Consider the following 18,443-nt stretch of genomic DNA (forward strand, 5'->3'; position numbering starts at 1 on the left):
ATACTATCTTTATGTAGCTTCCCCACTGACTTTCACATCTATACTTGGGCTCCTTATCATATTTCATATCACCAGCTCATTTAATAATTCCAAATCAGAGATATCTGTCAAAAAAATCCCCAATGAAATCTAGCTAAAGACTCAGTGGTATAAAGCAAAGCAACACAGCTCTTTTTTTCATTGACCACATCCTCCACATTGTACATTTCATTTCTTTGATTCTAAATTTCATTGGAAAAGCAATTATCTATGTCTAAGTCACATCTCCAAGTCAAATAAGGAAAGCCTATTTTAAACCTACCTGGCCTCCAGCAAGTTGACTAAAATTACAATTTTTAAATGTGGAAGTTCATGTTTTAAGGAAGATATGCCTTAAGACAGGATATAGTTTTGAGAGTAATTCAAACCAATAAAGGTGTGGACAGAAGCTTAAGATGTTGGCAAGAAGAGAAATGATCATGCCTAAATTTGTAGAAGCATAAAATGGATTTAGAAAAAAGATGGGTACTACTTGAAAATAGTGATTTCTTTTGCTAATTTGAAATATATTTTAATCACTTGAGATATGTTGGCCTCTCTTATTTATGAAAAAGAGCACTGCTATTCTGAGTTATAGATAAAATAATTTAAGGAAAAAAAACCCATCAAAAATGTAATTAAACTATTGAGATAGGTAGTCTTCAGTACTGGTCAGATTATAGAAATAATCACTTTTTTTTTAATCACAGTTACACCACTTACCCAACTTTTTGCTTCTATCTTTACTCTCCTGGTAAAATCATTATGTGTTTAAAGGGAGAGAGAACAAAACAGGTAAAGCTGCAGCAAAAGGTACAAGGATACAGTCCCTTCCTGGAAACAGGATTTTGTGGCGAACCATTTCTCCCATAATGCATCCCACAGACCATATATCCACTAGAACAGGAGAGAGGGAGGTGAAGAAAAGGGAGGAAAGTAAAGTTAACTAAGATAATTGATCTCTGAAGGAGGAGGAAAAAGAACAGTTTGATTAGAAGGTACAAATTTTTGTCTCCCACCAAAAGTTGGCCAAAAAGATGAATTAAAACCAGCACTGTAATATGACATAAACCATGTCTAGTAGAAGAACTCGAGTTTTAAAAATTACTTTGTGAGTGTCTTAGATTACGCTTCAGTGCCATAAAGTGGTAATGTGGACCAGCACCAGCTCAACCAAACTTATCTCCATGTCAGGTGACAGCTCAAAGCCACCAAAGGGTTTTCAATGTCATTCTCTGGAGGAAGAGAAAATAATCTCAATCAACTCTTAGGGGTGGCTATTTCCATTTTCTCTTCTACCCAATTACATGGAATAAGGCAACTAGAGATCATCTTTTTTTGGTCCAAAATAAGGTACATGCTGCCAAATCCAAGAAACTAGGAAATGGCTGAAACTATGGTTTAAAGGCAGAAGTATTAGTGACTTCTTTTACTAATTTGAAATATATTTTAATCACTTGAGAAATGTTGGCCTCTCTTATTTATGAAAAACAACACTGCTATTTTGAATTATAGATAATAAAATAATTTAAGAAAAATAAAAAAAACACTGAAAATTTAATTAAGTCCTAATATTCAGGACTTAATTTTTCCTTCAGAAGTTATTCTTATAAATATCAGTTTGAGTTCCTTTTTGATATATCTCAAGAAAAAAGACGTATAATTAATTTGCACATGTATAAAGGAGTCATGAAGGAAACAGAGTATTAATGGTGTTAAAAAGTTGTTATGCACATATGTTGGTTTCTGTTGCCATGCTTGTTAATGAAACATACTTCACCTTCTCTTACTAATCTTTACCCTCTTCCAACTCGCTTTTTAGTAAGGATGAAGGGAATTGGGCAAAAACATTAGGCTAAAACGCTCCTTGAGGAAGGAAGGCAGGGTTCGGTGCACAGGAGAGCTGGCATGCCTGATGTGGGAGCAAGCGGGATTTTGTGCATGATAACCCTCATCCCACACGTGGGTGAGAGCAGCACAAGGGTGGTAGGTATGCTTTCTCCACGGATCCAGAGAAGCCAAAAAACGGAGGCAGAAACTTGCAATCCTTTCTAGTGAGGTAAGGACAAGGGATGCAATCACATGCCATCTGTGTTCAGCAAAGATCTGAAAATCATTAATAGCAAATTCAGACTTCTCTACAGATTTTTGTAGATTCTTGAATTTTTAAAATTGGTTCCCACTTTGATTTTTTTTAAATATGAAGAATGTATACAACTATCTGCTTTTACAAATAAGTTAGATGTAGTATTGCCTTGGAACAGGATTAGATTTTTTTCCTCCTCCAAGTCAAAAGGAAACAGAACTCTGCCACTGTTCACCACAGTAAGCCTGACCTTCCTGAGAACTTTTTCCCTTCCTCTGCACAAATGCACAAAAGTACTGGCTCTCCTCTAATCTGGAAGGAGCATGAGAAATTTTTCAAAATTTTGGTGGCCAGGGAATTTTCATAAAAGTACTCTGTAGCACCTACACATAAAAATACAATGATAATCATTTCTATAGAACTTACAGCTTTCCAATAACTTAATAGAATAAAGTATCAAAATAAGCATGAAAGGTATATTAAGTATACATATACAATTCTACTTTAAAAGTTTTATTTCCTGAATATGTTGGATTTTTTTAATACACCTCATTACTTGTTAGGACTATTCTTTCAAAATAATATAGTGCAGTGCTTTCTAATAAGTATTTTTATAAATCTTCATTTTAATAAAATCAAACTGTACTATATTTTGAAGATTCTTTCTACCTTTTCTTTGCAAGTGTTTATGAATACTAGATTTTCTTTATGAAAGCAGCAGTGTAAAATTTAATATTTTTCTCTCTGTATGGTTTCAGAATTTATAAAAGCTTACCAGGTAATTACTACCTTAACTATTACTTACAGAACAGTATGTATCCAACTTGAACAATTTGGATTATTATAAAATGACTATGCATTGAGCATGTGTGAAGATTCTTGCTCCGAGGATTTGTGGTATCTTTTTGTTTGTCTTTTCCTAGGACTAGAGACATCAGTTTAAGACATGACATAAAGCCAAATGGTAAAATGCAATAGATGGATTTCTTCCTGTTTAAATATGAAGAATGTATACTTCTTCATACATTGAAGCTGAGCTGAGCTCAGCTGCCTTCTAAATATCAGTGTTTCTGAATATCTACAGCATGCGTGCTCATCAGTATCCATACGACTGTTTAATCAAACTCTATTTTTCATTCTTTGAAGTTATAACATGTCAATGTTCTTCTAGTTATGCATGCTTCTTAGAAGCATCCTTCATGTTGATTCTTCTTAGTAGTAATTTTTGAAAACTTCTGACTATGAAGGCTGGTAGCCCTATTTTTAAAAATTCATATACATGAGAGAGAACACTGCTCCTGACATACTTAGTTTCTGACAGTTTCTGTGGCTGCTACTCAGAGGCATCCTTACCGTTCTCCTTGTAGCCCATTCCCAGAATGACCTCGGGGGCCCGGTAATAACGTGTTACCACATAGGGAGTCATCATGAAGCTTGTGCCTGCTGTTCTGGCCAGCCCAAAGTCTAGGATTTTCAATGTACAATCAGACTTGACTACAATGTTACTTGGTTTTAAGTCCTGACAATAAGAACAAGAGAAGAAATTAAAAACTAACATCAAATGGCACATGTGATGTCCATCTACTCAATCAACATGGCAGTCTTGCAATAGCACTGATGGGCTTCCCCACTGGCTGTAGAGCCCTATGTAAAGCCAAACAGTACTGCCCCAAGGAAGCTTAAAATTAGGTCTGGGATTTTTTGTTTTAATATCCTCAGAAAGTTTTTTAAACCCAGAAGATAACTGCATCATTTTTACAATTTTTGGCTCATCTTGGGAAGAAGTTTTTAGGGAAAAAAGAATCATCGATTGTCATCTGTTAAGTTTCTCTTTACAGCAACATAAGCCTTTTAGTTTCTATTTCATTTCTAGGCCTGACAGAAGAGCAGATCAGGGCAGCTGTCTTTATGGGACCAGGAACAAACAGTGGAAAGGAGTTGTCTTGTTTCAGCTGCACATATGACCTCTGCCAATCAGAATTTCTGAGAAGTCTCATAAGCTGACTTTCAGTGAGCTGAAACAAAACATTAAACAAAATCAGCTACAGTGTGCTTGCTACATGTTTCCTCCTACACGTTAGTGAGTTATATGCTTATTCTGTAGTAAAATAAATGAAGTACATTATATTTAACCAAGCTCCCCTACCTAAAGAACGTAACCTACAGTTGCTCTTTGTCTTCTCCACAAGCACCTTCATTATAATTCTGGACTGTGTTCTTACCCTGTGGATAATCCCAGCAGAGTGAAGGTGCTTGATGCCACACAACATTTGGTATAGTAGGTACGACATTCGCTCGTGGTCTAACTCCATCTGAATGACCTGACACAAGTTAGCATCCATCAGTTCCATCACTAAGTAACTGCAAGGTAAATCCACATCGTTAGTTTCAAATCACAAGACCCACGAAGTCCTTCAAACAAGTCGGAATCCTCTCCTAAATCTCGAAGTCTCCCAAACTTCCCAGCTCAACCTCTGACCGAATTAAGAATATGAAAAACGCGCAAGTATTGCATGCGTGATAGCCGTGGTAACTCTACCACCAAGGTGCTAATAGAGGTAGCATATATGGGTGTGTGGTTGCTATTTGTGTAGTTTCTCTCTTCATTTTGTTCTCAACTTTACACTGAATTCCCTGAACTCTTTCCTGAGTATTAATATTACAAATAAGAAAAAAATTTCAGAATAGAATTTTCCATTAAATGCAGTGTATCTGTGTTAAAAGAAAAGACAACATGCTGTGATTCACTTATAGTCACTATATTCCTGGTAATTTTTTTTTTGCACAAAATCCAAGACACCACAAAAATAGATTAAGGATGATTTTTTTTATCATGTCCACCATTAATATTTCTCAAAGTGAACTGACTCATTCTAGAAAGCTCACAAAATACATTAAAAATAAATAAAAATAAAGAATAAATAGCAAGCCTTCCTTGATTCTGACTGAACCAAGAACATGGGACAACAAAACACTAAGAACCCGAAGGCCAGAAAATAGCAGAACCGTCTTTCCAGGAAGAAACACCAGAAAATGAGATTTGCGGGATCCCTTTCATTTGCTGGCAGTTCTTAAGGGATTTCATTCATTTGACTCCTGGCAATGTCACTTGTGTTATTTGGATGTTATACTCCCGCTTCCTTCATGAGTTGTGTTACTTACACATCTTGGAACTCCTCCAATGTTTTCTGGGGTGTGAAGACATTTAATAAACTAATAATCTGAGAAGAGACAGTGGGATGGGAGGAGAGAGAGAAAAAGGGAGAAAAATAATTATTTGAAAAGCATGTTTAAACAAGGACTTATTCCATTCAAAGTCACATATTAGTACTATGATGGAAATAGAAAAGTTGGAAAATTTTTCTAGAACTGTCTCATAGAAAAATGTACTCAGAAAGGATATATGATCTGTCTTCGGTAAAATGTGATTAAAAAGCTCAAATTCTAGAAGAGTCAGAGAAGGTACATAGTTGTGATATTGCTCTAGAGTGTGGTTCTCCTTTTTAAATACAAGGTGATAATACAATTAAACAAAAAAGGAGAAAAAACCATGTAAGGAAAGTTAAGCATCAGTGAAATACCCAGCAGGACATGGCAAGGCTATGTGAAAGGATTGTGCGTGCTAAATTGCTTCAGTGGTGTCCAACTCTCTGTGACCCCATGGCCTGTAGCCTGCCAGGCTCCTCTGTCCATGGGATTCTTCAGGCATGAATACTGGAGTGGGTTGCCATCCTACTCCAGGGGATCTTCCCGACCCATGGATCGAACCAGCATCTCTTACGGGTTCTTCACCACTAGTGCTACCTGGGAAGCCCATGTCTTCCTCCAAATGAAAAGTTTGCTTTCTACGTCAAGGAGATGTTCTAAGTCAGGAGGTATTCTAAGTCAAGATTTTTCGTGTGTTGTTACTTTAGTTTCTTTTGCGCCTACTTCATTCACACTCCAGTACTATTTAAACTAAAACTCCAATGGTATGTGTGGGGAAAGGTATGTCTTACATGATATCAATGATGAATTTAAAGGCAAATGTATTTTTAAAAGTTATTAAAATTCTGGTTTTTGAACTTTTTTGTTCTCCTGCTTTAGTTATTTAATATATTGGATAGTAAACAGAATAAGTAAACTTTAAAAGGAAAAAACCTTTGTCTTATGCAATTCAATTGCATACACAAGTTACTCAAAATTTTCTTTCAGCTAAATATTCTGTATTAATGTGCCAGTGGGAAATAAAAATGAAAACATAGAAAGCAATACTCTACTCATAAAATGGATGCAACCATTTAACAAAAATAAGTGGAAGATTTATACATCTTTGGGGTCACTAGGAGTCGGACACAACTGAGCGACTTTACTTTCACTTTTCACTTTCATGCATTGGAGAAGGAAACGGCAACCCACACCAGTGTTCTTGCCTGGAGAATCCCAGGGACGGGGGAACCTGGTGGGCTGACATCTATGGGGTCACACAGAGTCAGACACGACTGAAGTGACTTAGCAGCAGCAGCAGCAGAAAAACATGAACTAATGAATTTCAATAAAGTTCATAAGTGGTACACAAACAAGAAGCAATAAACAAAATCATTTTCAACATCTGAGGAATGCAGTCAATTTAGGGAATGATTTAGGTCTTCAGTAGTTTTCATTTGTTGATAAACTACTGAAAAAAAATCACAATACTATTCAATGCATATATATATATAGAGAGAGAGAGAACCTGGTGGTCTACAGTCTATGGGGTCGCCAAGAGTCGGACATGACCGAAGCGAGTTAGCACACATGCACAGGTATATGTACATGGCGATGGTTGTATCAAAAAACAAGACGATCTATTCTGAAGCAACCTTGCAGTATGGAATATGCACATAAAAATAAAATTGTTTCAAAATATTTTCAAACTTGTGATTAAAGTGCTTTGCTATTCTGTATACTTAGTTATGGTTTGTGTTGAAAAATGTCTCCAGATCTCTTTGGAACATATATTGTGAGCCTGTTTTTCTATTACTTCTTAAATCTTAGAAAGTAATTTATTTTGCGTGTGCGCCAAGTTGCTTCAGTCATGTCAGATTCTTTGTGACCCTATAAACTATAGCTCACCAGGCTCCTCTGTACACGGGATTCTCCAAGCAAGAATCCTGGAGTGGGTTGCCATGCCCTCCTCCAGGAGATTTTCCCAATCAATTTATTTTGATATTTGTTCAAATGAAAACATTAGTGACTGTGTATAGGACACACACACACAAACATACAAACAACTCTTAAAGATGAAAAAGTGCTAATCGATATTATCTGGTGAATAGATAATCTAGGTAATCTAAATTTATAGAAAATAGCATTAAAATTTTAAATAAATCAAGGTTTATTACTTTAAAAGGTAAATTCCCGACTATATATTATTGTATTCCTTTTTACCATGCCCTTGTTGTAACACCTTCATTGTGTTTGATTTTCCTTTAGAATTTCTCCTCTGTTCTTCCTTTGATCCCTTGTAAATCCTAATTCTTATTAATAACCAATTAAAAATCTTGTCTTTAGAAACAGATCATCACAGGTATTTCCATTTTAGTTTGACAGTTTTCAGGCAGGAATGTGATTTGGTTCCTTTTTATGCTAGCATCTTAAGCTGCACAGATATGAATCAATGACCCCACTATCATACCAGCAATCACTTCCTAGAAGGGTGTTCATTTTCTAAACAGATTGTCTTCTTTATTATTAAACATTTAATTGGCATAATTTCAATATTTTACATTACTTTCCACAGCATTAACAGAGTTCTGCATTCTGACGGCTTTTAGTTAGTATTATAAGCACTAATGTAGAATTTACATTTAGTTGTAAGTGAACTTCCTCTCTAGTAACAAGTTCTAGAAATTTATTTCCATAGGCTTATATACATACATATATACAAACCTATGTACATACACGGATAAATGGAGTAGCATATCAGATGCCATTTAAAATCATTGTTTCAATTTGGAAATCCTTTTCTGATATCATAAACATGAACCCCCATAGTCCAGTCAAGATTGGGGAATATGAGTCCCTCAAATTGGCAAAGTAAGCAGGACTTTCTCCACAATGTCTTTATTGCATTATAAGGGCTGGAAGAAGGGTTAGGGAAACATAAATATACGAAAACAAAAACTATCAAAACTTCCCATGTAGTTGCTTCGTCATTTCTGTCCACCCATCTTCCACTGCCTGTGGTATTTCTCATCCTCTTTGCCATCATAAAAATAGATTGCATTGATCACGCGGTTAACCTTGCTCCTGCCTTTACTTATCGTACTCAAAGAAGAACTTACGTTAGTAGAATGATTTTTCTTAGGAATCATCCTTTCTGTCATTTTTATATTCCTTCCTAGTAGTATCATGTTCCTTGCCTGGCCAAACTAGAGATGAGCTTACACTTCATAAAATTTCTCTTTCTTAGTAAGGCCTTTCCTGCTCAACCTATTTATAAAAGAGTTACCCTATCCACTCTGCACTGACCGGTAGTTTTTCTCTTCCTTCTTTGCTTTGTTTTACCTGATAGACATTCTATACATAGATCGGCCTATTTTGCAGACTGCCTTTCTCTCCTCAGTAGAACATGAGAATCACCTGGGCAGTGACTGGTCTCTCTTATCTTCACTGCTGTATTCTTGGCATCCAGAGCGCAATCTATACCTGGCACTTTTATTCAGTTAACAAGTATTTGTCAAGTAACTGAACTAAAAACTCATTAGAGTAGAGAAATTGAGGAAAAAAGAAACACTATCATTGGGCCTAAATCCTTCTATTTTTATTTCGAATATCTTTCAACTATATACATTCATATATTTGCTTCTACTTAGCACCTTATGACAAATTCACCTATTTATAAAAGTGTGCTCATAATTTCATATATTCTGTGATTTGATTCATATTCAAGAAGAACTTTGTAAGCAGTTAATATTACAGTTTTATAGTAATCTATTTTGTTACATGTTTATATGTAACAAAATATATACTATATTTATTATGATTTATTTATTAATATTGTCTTTATTAAAAGAAGAATTATCTCCCATTCCTCCTTACTAAGAAGAACAGGAGCACAGGAAGAATTCTAGAGGCCTTTACTGGTGGTTGAAGATTATACTCTGAAGTGAAGAAAGCTCTGTAATGGTGCTCCCTACTGAGTTTCAATGCAAAATGCTTTTATTTTTTGTGGCTGCACTGCAAGACATGTGGGATCTTAGTTCTTCACTGCAGTGGAAGCACAGAGTCTTAACCACTTGACCTCCAAAGAAGTCCCTGAGCAATGTTCTAGAACAAACCTGTTCTGAATGCTTTGCAGATATGTCTCTGCACCTTTGCCCCATCCTACCAAAAGCAAGATGCCAAAGCACAGTGTGTACACGGAACAGTTGGCAGCCACTGCCAGACTATAGCTAAAAGTAAAAGGAGATAAAAATCTTCACCTGTTAATAATTAAATTTAAATTGTTGTAAAGAAATATAGCATATTGTTCTTTAAGATATTTTTGGTTTTTGTTTGGTTTTTCTGGAGGGTTTTTTTTTTTTTTCTGGAAATGCATGAAGTTTTCTGGTTAATCTGGAGTAAGAAAACCAAATATTAATTTTTAAAATTAATTTATTTATTTTAATTGGAGGCTAATTACTTTACAATATTGTGGTGGTTTTTGCCATACATTGACATGAATCAGCCACTGGTGTACATGTGTCCCCTATCCCGAACCCCCCTCCCACTGCCCTCCCTATCCCATCCCTCTGTGTTTTCCCAATGCACTGACTTTGAGTGCCCTGTTTCATGCATCCAATGGTTAATTTCTTAACAGGGAAATATCTACCCAATTCAGTCCTTCCATGCCATATGGTTTTCAGATGATTTTTAAGCAGAAAGCTACCGTGAGGACAATGAAAGCAAATGTAGCATATGGGCAGGATAAACAGTCTTAAGAGGCAAAAATTGCAAAGCAAAGAAAGCTTTTCCCACTCAAGTTGGCATACTGATCTTCTCTTCCCAATCTCACCACCTCCCACCGCCAGCAGTTTAAAATACCAACTCACGTTTTTATGATTCACACACTTCATGAGGACCAGCTCCCGGTAGGCTCTCTTGGCATGCGTTTGGTTCTGAAAGGGTCTGCTGAGCTTCTTAATGGCCACATTTCTGTCAAGAACAGCATCATATGCAGCGCTGCAGAGACCCAAGAGCAATCCAGAATTAAGAACAAAGGAGCCCTTACAGTTCCTACCTACTGAGCTAAGGGTATGGATAAGGAAAACATCAGTTTAGAATCCTACTCAAATACCTGCTTCTCAAGGCACATGTCAATCAACTGTAAATAAAGACATAAGAGTGATTAGTATAGAAACCTTCTACTTGCTAGGGAAAAAAAAAAAGGTATCTTGCTAAGAAAACAGCATGTAATTGCATCAATGAGTTGGGGACAAAAGAAGAAAAGAAAAGTGCTCAACTTTCCCACTAGCCACGTGACTGTGGCAAGGCATTTAATCTCAAGGGGCTTGAATTTCTCATCTATTAATACGTGATATTTGGCTATAAAACTTTATTGTTCTTTGATTATTTTAAGTAGACATTCATTTTTCCCCATTCACAGGAACCAGTTTTTAAGGCATGATGCTAATTGCCTTGAATGCACAGGTGGGCTGATGTTCCAAGTACACTCATTAATGATAACAGAGCTTGAAATACAGAATGTAATCAGAGAGAATTTCAGAAGCATAAATAACTGCATTTAAATACAAAGACAGAAATGAATGCTACTAACATTTGAAGCTTTCAAACCATTTAAGAATAATTTACCTTGCTTTATGTTTTTGCCATAAGCAAAGTATATGGGTCTAGGGGTCAATGAGGAAGTGAGTCTCTTCTTGCTATTACATCTAATTAGCCCACTTACAAAGTTTTTTCCATCCCTGCAAATTTGCACTGTACTAGATTTTGTCTTAGTTTCCAGGAAGGAAGGCAGTAACCAGTATCCTACTGATATACTGTATTGAAAATGACATTAACCATGTAGAGTTCCATTCTCTATACTAAAAGATAAAGAAAATGATTGCTGTGTTACAGGATGACAGACTTACAAGATAAGTTTGGACACAGCCTTAGAGTTCATCTGGTCCATGCCTGCATATATATTTATTCCTCTCCAAAATATCTTCATCAAATTTTGACCAGTCTCTGCTTGTGCAGCTTCAAACACCTGGACTCCTAGACAAAAGGGCAACCCACTTTGTCGCTGGACAATTTCAAGGGTTAGAAACGTCATCATTCTAATGAACAGAGTGGTCTCTTTGATTTCTAATAACTACATTCAGCCTTGCCTTCCAGGGCAACTCAAAATAAAGTCCTCCCTTTTCATCATGTTGTGTGGTGGTGTGCTTAGTTGCTCAGCGGATCCCGACTTTTTGAGACCCTGTGGACTGTAGCCCACCAGGCTCCTCTGTCCATGGAATTCTCCAGAAAAGAATACTGGAGTGGGTTGCTGTGCCCTCCTCCAGGACTTTTCATCCTGACAGACCTATAATGACTGAAATCCACTGAAGACCCTACTCAATCTCTGGCCTAATCTATCAGCTCTCAGTAAGCACTCAATAACTCCTAGCTTTCCTTACCGCCCCCCACCCACCTGCTGTCCCCCCCTCCTCCCCCCGCCAAGTATTTTCTTTCTTGAGCTAAATATCACCAATGTCCTACTCCATTTGTCTAAATGTGATTTCAAGTCCTACTGCCATCTGGTCAGTTTCTGCTGAATATATTCCAGTCTGTCGATCTCTGAAAGTGACGTTGTTCCTCTAAGCATGTCATATCAGTGACGAGCAGAGAAAGGCTAACTCCTTCATACATTCACTTGCTCATTCATTCTGTTGACAGTTAATAAAACAGCTGAATCTGTCCTAGCTCCACTGATAAATGTATCACACACTATTGATTCACAGTGAACCTATGCTAATTAGAAATACTGTCTTCTTAAAATCTTATGCTGCTATTTGACTCTGTCTTTCAACACTGGTACTTCTATTCATGTGTTTGATCTTGTTAACCTACCAATGGCAGCACAAGGAAAGGAAAGAGTCAAATGGGCCTTCATCTTATATGTAGTGTATAAGGGTAACAATGAGTCTGGAAATAGAGGAAGTGAAACTGCTTCCTGCAGATAAGAAATTGTATCAGCAGGAAACTGATCAGAACAGTCACCTTAAAGAGAAAGACTAAATTTAAAGTAAAAATAACTAAGATCAAGTCATTAAAATATCTAAATAAAGATAGCAATTAGTTATGTCAGCCTATGAAGGAGTTCAGTTCAGTTCAGTTCAGTTCAGTTGCTCAGTCATGTCCGACTCTTTGCGACCCCAAGAATCGTAGTATGTCAGGCCTCCCTGCCCATCAACAACTCCTGGAGTTTACCCAAACTCATGTCCATCGAGTTGGTGATGCCATCCAGCCATCTCATCCTCTGTCGTCCCCTTCTCCTCCTGCCAGCAATCCTTCCCAGCATCAGGATCTTTTCAAATGAGTCAACTCTTCACATGAGGTGGCCAGAGTATTGCAGTTTCAGCTTCAGCATCAGTCCTTCCAAAGAACACCCAGGACTGATTTCCTTTAGGATGGACTGGTTGGATCTCCTTCCAGTCCAAGGGACTCTCAAGAGTCTTCTCCAACACCAAAGTTCAAAAGCATCAGTACTTCGGTGCTCAGCTTTCTTCACAGTCCAACTCTCACATCCATACATGACCACTGGAAAAACCATAGCATTCACTAGAAGGATCTGTGTTGGCAAAGTAATATCTCTGCTTTTTAATATGCTAACTAGGTTGGTCATAACTTTCCTTCAAAGGAGTAAGTGTCTTTTAATTTCAAGGCTGCAATCACCATCTGCAGTGATTTTGGAGCCCCAGAAAATAAAGGCAGCCACTGGTTCCACTGTTTCCCCATCTATTTCCCATGAAGTGATGGGACCAGATGCCATGATCTTCGTTTTCTGAATGTTGAGCTTTAAGCCAACTTTTTCACTCTCCTCTTTCACTTTCATCAAGAGGCTTTTTAGTTCCTCTTCACTTTCTGCCATAAGGGTGGTGTCATCTGCATATCTGAGGTTATTGAAATTTCTCCCGGCAATCTTGATTCCAGCTTGTGTTTCTTCCAGTCCAGCACATCTCATGATGTACTCTGCATATAAGTTAAATAAGCAGAGTGACAATATACAGCCTTGACGTACTCCTTTTCCTATTTGGAACCAGTCTGTTGTTCCATGTCCAGTTCTAACTGTTGCTTCCTGATCTGCATACAGGTTTCTCAAGAGGCAGGTCAGGTGGTCTGGTATTCCCATCTCTTTCAGAATTTTCCACAGTTTATTGTGATCCACACAGTCAAAGGCTTTGGCATAGTCAATAAAGCAGAAATAGTTATTTTTCTGGAACTTTTTGCTTTTTCGATGATCTAGCAGATGTTGGCAATTTGATCTCTGGTTCCTCTGCCTTTTCTAAAACTGGCTTGAACACCTGAAAGTTCACGGTTCACATACTGCTGAAGCCTGGCTTGGAGAATTCTGAGCATTACTTTACTAGCATGTGAGATGAGTGCAATTGTACGGTAGTTTGAGCATTCTTTGGCATTGCCTTTCTTTGGAATTGGAATGAAAACTGACCTTTTCCAGTCTTGTGGCCATGGCTGAGTTTTCCAAATTTGTTGGCATATTGAGTGCAGCACTTTCACAGCATCATCTTTCAGGATTTGAAATAACTCTACTGGAATTCCATCACCTCTACTAGCTTTGTTCATAGTGATGCTTTCTAAGGCCCACTTGATTTCACATTCCAGGATTCTGGCTCTAGGTGAGTAATCACACCATTGTGGTTATCTTAGTCATAAACATCTTTTTTGTACAGTTTTGTGTATTCTTGCCACATCTTCTTAATATCTTCTGCTTCTGTTAGGTCCATACCATTTCTGTCCTTTATCGAGCCCATCTTTGCATGAAATGTTCCCTTGGTATCTCTAATTTTCTTGCAGAGATCTCTAGTCTTTCCCATTCTGTTCTTTTCCTCTATTTCTTTGCATTGATCGCTGAGAAAGGCTTTCTTATCTCTCTTTGCTATTCTTTGGAACTCTGCATTCAGATGCTTATATCTTTCCTTTTCTCCTTTGCTTTTCACTTCCCTTCTTTTCACAGCTATCTGTAAGACCTCCTCAGAGAGCCATTTTGCTTTTTTTGCATTTCTTTTTCTTGTGGATGGTCTTGATTTCTGTCTCCTGTACAATGTCATGAACCTCCATCCATAGGTCATTAGGCCCTCTGTCTATCAGATCTAATCCCTTAAATCTATTTCTCATTTCCACTGTATAGTCAGAAGGGATTTGATTTATGTCATACCTGAATGGTCTAGTAGTTTTCCCTACTTTCTTCAATTTAAGTCTGAATTTGGTAATAAGGAGTTCATGATCTGAGCCACAGTCAGCTCCTGGTCTTGTTTTTGATGACTGTATAAAGCTTCTCCATCTTTGACTGCAAAGAATATAATCAATCTGATTTCAGTGTTGACCATCAGGTGATGTCCATGTGTAGAGTCTTCTCTTGTGTTGTTGGAAGAGGGCGTTTGCTATGACCAGTGTGTTCTCTTGGCAAAATTCTATTAGCCTTTGCCCTGCTTCATTCTGCACTCCAAGGCCAAATTTGCCTGTTACTCCAGGTGTTTCTTGACTTCCTACTTTTGCATTCCAGTCCCCTATAATGAAAAGGACATCTTTTTTGGGGTGTTAGTTCTAAAAGGTCTTGTAGGTCTTCATAGAACTGTTCAACTTCAGCTTTTCAGCGTTACTGGTCAGGCATAGACCTGGATTACAGTAATATTGAATGGTTTGCCTTGGAGATGAACAGAGATCATTCTGTCGTTTTTGAGATTGCAGTCAAGTACTGCATTTCGGACTCTTCTGTTGACCATGATGGCTACTCCATTTCTTCTGAGGGATTCCTGCCCGCAGTAGTAGATATAATGGTCATCTGAGTTAAATTCATCCATTCCAGTCCATTTTAGTTCACTGATTCTTAGAATGTCGACATTCACTCTTGCCATGTCCTGTATGACCACTTCCAATTTGCCTTGATTCATGGACCTAACATTCCAGGGAAGGAGTAAGAGAGGCAAATTCTGGTACTGCCTGGCAAAATAATGCCTTCTGATGTTGGGCTCTGGTGGCACAGATGGTAAAGATTCTGCCTGCAGTGTGGGAGACTGGGGTTTGATCTCTGGATTGGGAAGATCTCCTGGAGAAGGAAATGGCAAGCTACTCCAGTATTCTTGCCTGGAGAATACCATGGACAGAAGACCCTAGTGGGTTATAGTCCATTGGGTCTCAAAGAGTCAGACATGACTGCCGGGAGCCAGCGTGAGGAATTCCACCCGTGACAAGGTCATGCGGCAGAGCTCTGATGGCAAGGCTAATCAGACCTCAGGTTTCCCCCCTGGAATTTCTTGAGCATCCACCCTCCAAAAATTAAGAATCTGCCTGCTTTTCCACTCTTCTGACATTCTCTGGAAAAAGTCAATTCAGGGCTTTAGTCTTCTGCATTTGAAAGAGTGTTTCAATCCAAAAACCCCTTTGATGGCTTTCTAGCCTGCCTGCAGGACTCGTACAGCTGCACATGTGATTGTTTGAGGCCTCCTAACTGCAGGAGGCACAGGAAGCTTAAAACATCCTAGGAATGTAGGGGCCTCCGAGGAGTCAAAATCATTAGAATAGGACTGATTAAAAGTTTCATTTGTTGAGCCAATACTTGCTGCCAAATTTTCATATCCTTTTTTTTTAGATACAGTTGGTATATAGAAAAACAAGTAGTAGACCTGGTATTAGCAACATTAGATCTTTGAGTTAAGTACCTTCTTTGTTATAACCCACTGCACCTTTGTTCTATAGTGATGAAACTTTAATGCTTTAAGGAGATGCAGATTAAAGAAAAACACTTCAGGGGGAATGAAATTAACATTCATTAAGGAAAAGAGCCAAAAAGTGTTAACAAGCCTCTTGGCCAGAAGATAATGTAAATCACCTGAGACCTTTTGTATACAAAAAGATATACAGATAGAGTCTGGGCTGTGAACGCTACATAATTTTGTATTACCCATTGATCTCTATGTATAATCAAAAGTATAAAAGGCCTTGAAGGACAATAGAAGGAGAGCCAGTCGCTGGACTGGTTTCCCCCGTGTCTCCTGTTTACTCTAATTTCAGGCTGAATTCCCATCTGGGGCGTGGAGGCTCACTATGTCTACTTACTTGTCCCGGCTTTTAAGATCCATAAGAGAAGAGAGCCCAAGGCGGGGCACTCTCCGATATTCAAACGGCGCCAGCGGCCTAACGTAGATGGTGCAGGCTCCTTGTCTGGAACTTTATTGGTTTTCCACGTAACCCAAGTTAATCAGTCTCTTCTCTCCACTTAATCTTCCTACTGCACTATTTCTTCCTAATCCAATCTTATATTAATAAATAAATAAGTTTTCCTTGCCGACTCCGTCCACCCTTCGAATTCCCTGGATCAACCGGGGCTGGACCCCGGCACATGACTGAGTGACTAACACTGACTGACTGATGTTGGTCCAGCCATCCAGTCAGCCAGGTGGACATCCGCACTGTAGAAATCACAGACCTAGGCCAGTTAGCAATCTAGTCTGTCTCCATAGGCTGATTCTATCCTCTGCAGTTGAAATTCTGCTCATCAGGCTCTCCTTCAGACTCCTACATGCAAGAAATCCACCCATATTTGATTAGCTTGACTACTGAATTTCTCGTAATTTAAAATATTGGCATCTGGTTTTATGTGTGAGCCTTTAGTAAAGCTCATCAATGTGCATTTGAGTCCCTGAGATACTGAACAGATCCTGCAACACCATAGGCCCATGTGGGATGACCGAGAAAATGTCACCTTCTGGGGATCTGGGCAGGTTCTGGCCAGTTTCTCCTAGAAGTGTTGTAAAGTTCTCTCTCCATCTGGTGCCTCTTTTTGAAACAATTCTAGGTCTGAATCAGCACTACTGCTTAATAGATGTGAAGTATGAGCAAGCCACTTACACTTTCTGGTATCAATGTCCTCATACTTAAAAATGGAGATAATAACAATCTGATAAGATTGCTATAAGGAGTAAATGAGGTGGTGATGTATCTACAGTGCCTCGCCTAGAGTGTGCACTCAATAAACAATGACTATTACTGTTTTTCAAGTCAATGTCTTTGTTACATGGAGGAACAAAATCTGACTCCATGCTGGATCTGTTTCTTTTACTTTAACCTTTGCTTCCCATTGCTTTTATTTACTAAAAGGATACTGTCTATACATAATGGCCTGCCTCAGGGAACCCTGCCCCTCCATCTGAAGGTTAAACTAAAGTGTCTAGGAATAGCTGACCCATTCCTGACCTGTGAACGGCTACAGGAAAGAGGAAATTAACACATCCCCTCCCCAAGGCAGGCTATTCCAGGAGATATTTAAAAGACTTTGGGCCTTTTTACTTTACTTCCTAACCTCCTCCACCTTTCCGTTCTATAAAAGAAACTGGCATCCAGACCCCTGACAAGACAGTTATTTATTTTGAGACATTAGTCTGCCATCTTCTCAGTCTGCTGGCTTTCTGAACAAAATTGCTATTCCTTGTTTCAACACCTCATCTCCCAATTTTATTAGCCTGTCATGCAGTGAGCAAAGTAAGCTTGGACTTGGTAATATCTTTGCTAGAGTCATTGTGTGATGTAGGGTAGGATAAAATATATACAGATTCTTTTTTATATTTATGTGTTATAATTGGATAGGTATAATATCTACTAATTAGCAATTTTTAATCTTTCTACTAATTACAAATCAGTTATACTACCATCTTGACCACATTTCACAAGTTTGTCCCACGATACAAAAGTCTGGGACAAAAGCTTTGTTAAATTCCAGATACATCGTAGCCATACAGTTCCATTAGCTATCACTTTAATAAGCTATTTGCTGTGATTTCTTTTTAATGAAACTCCTATTCTCAGTGATCACTACATCCTTTCTCAATGGGTCACAGGTTTTCTTTTCTAACTAATGCTAGGGCCAATGTCAAGTTCAGCAGATGTCTTTTATGTGTTCTTTCTTCCTTCTAGAGAAATAAGAATGTTTGCCTATCTACGGTTGTATGGAACATGGTAGTTTGGCTCACTGAGCTTCCACTTAACCCCATGTATCATGCTTTCCTCTACTGAAGAGACTTGAAAGACACACATACTATTCCCAGAAGCTTTTGCAGCTGGTATTCTGGATTCCAATATGGTCCTGCCACGCAGATGCAATCATGGGAGATTC

At 38.2% G+C, this 18,443-nt stretch overlaps 1 protein-coding gene across 3 annotated transcripts in view; it reads right to left on the reverse strand.

Moving 5' to 3' along the window:
- MAPK10 (mitogen-activated protein kinase 10) overlaps window positions 1-18,443 on the reverse strand; it is a 187,993-nt gene that overhangs the window by 95,644 nt on the left and 73,906 nt on the right. For 2 of the 3 annotated variants that reach the window (XM_068974910.1, XM_068974911.1), the window contains 4 exons: window positions 10,159-10,288; window positions 5,267-5,325; window positions 4,327-4,465; window positions 3,458-3,623 (listed from right to left, as the gene is read on the reverse strand). In XM_068974910.1, the coding sequence (XP_068831011.1) occupies window positions 3,458-3,623; window positions 4,327-4,465; window positions 5,267-5,325; window positions 10,159-10,288 (494 nt within the window). Of the gene's footprint in view, window positions 1-843; window positions 916-3,457; window positions 3,624-4,326; window positions 4,466-5,266; window positions 5,326-10,158; window positions 10,289-18,443 lie in introns of all 3 variants that reach the window. The other variant, XM_068974909.1, reaches the window with a different exon arrangement.

The sequence above is a fragment of the Capricornis sumatraensis genome, chromosome 7 (assembly GCF_032405125.1).
Source record: "Capricornis sumatraensis isolate serow.1 chromosome 7, serow.2, whole genome shotgun sequence".
Classification (NCBI taxonomy): Eukaryota; Metazoa; Chordata; class Mammalia; order Artiodactyla; family Bovidae; genus Capricornis; species Capricornis sumatraensis.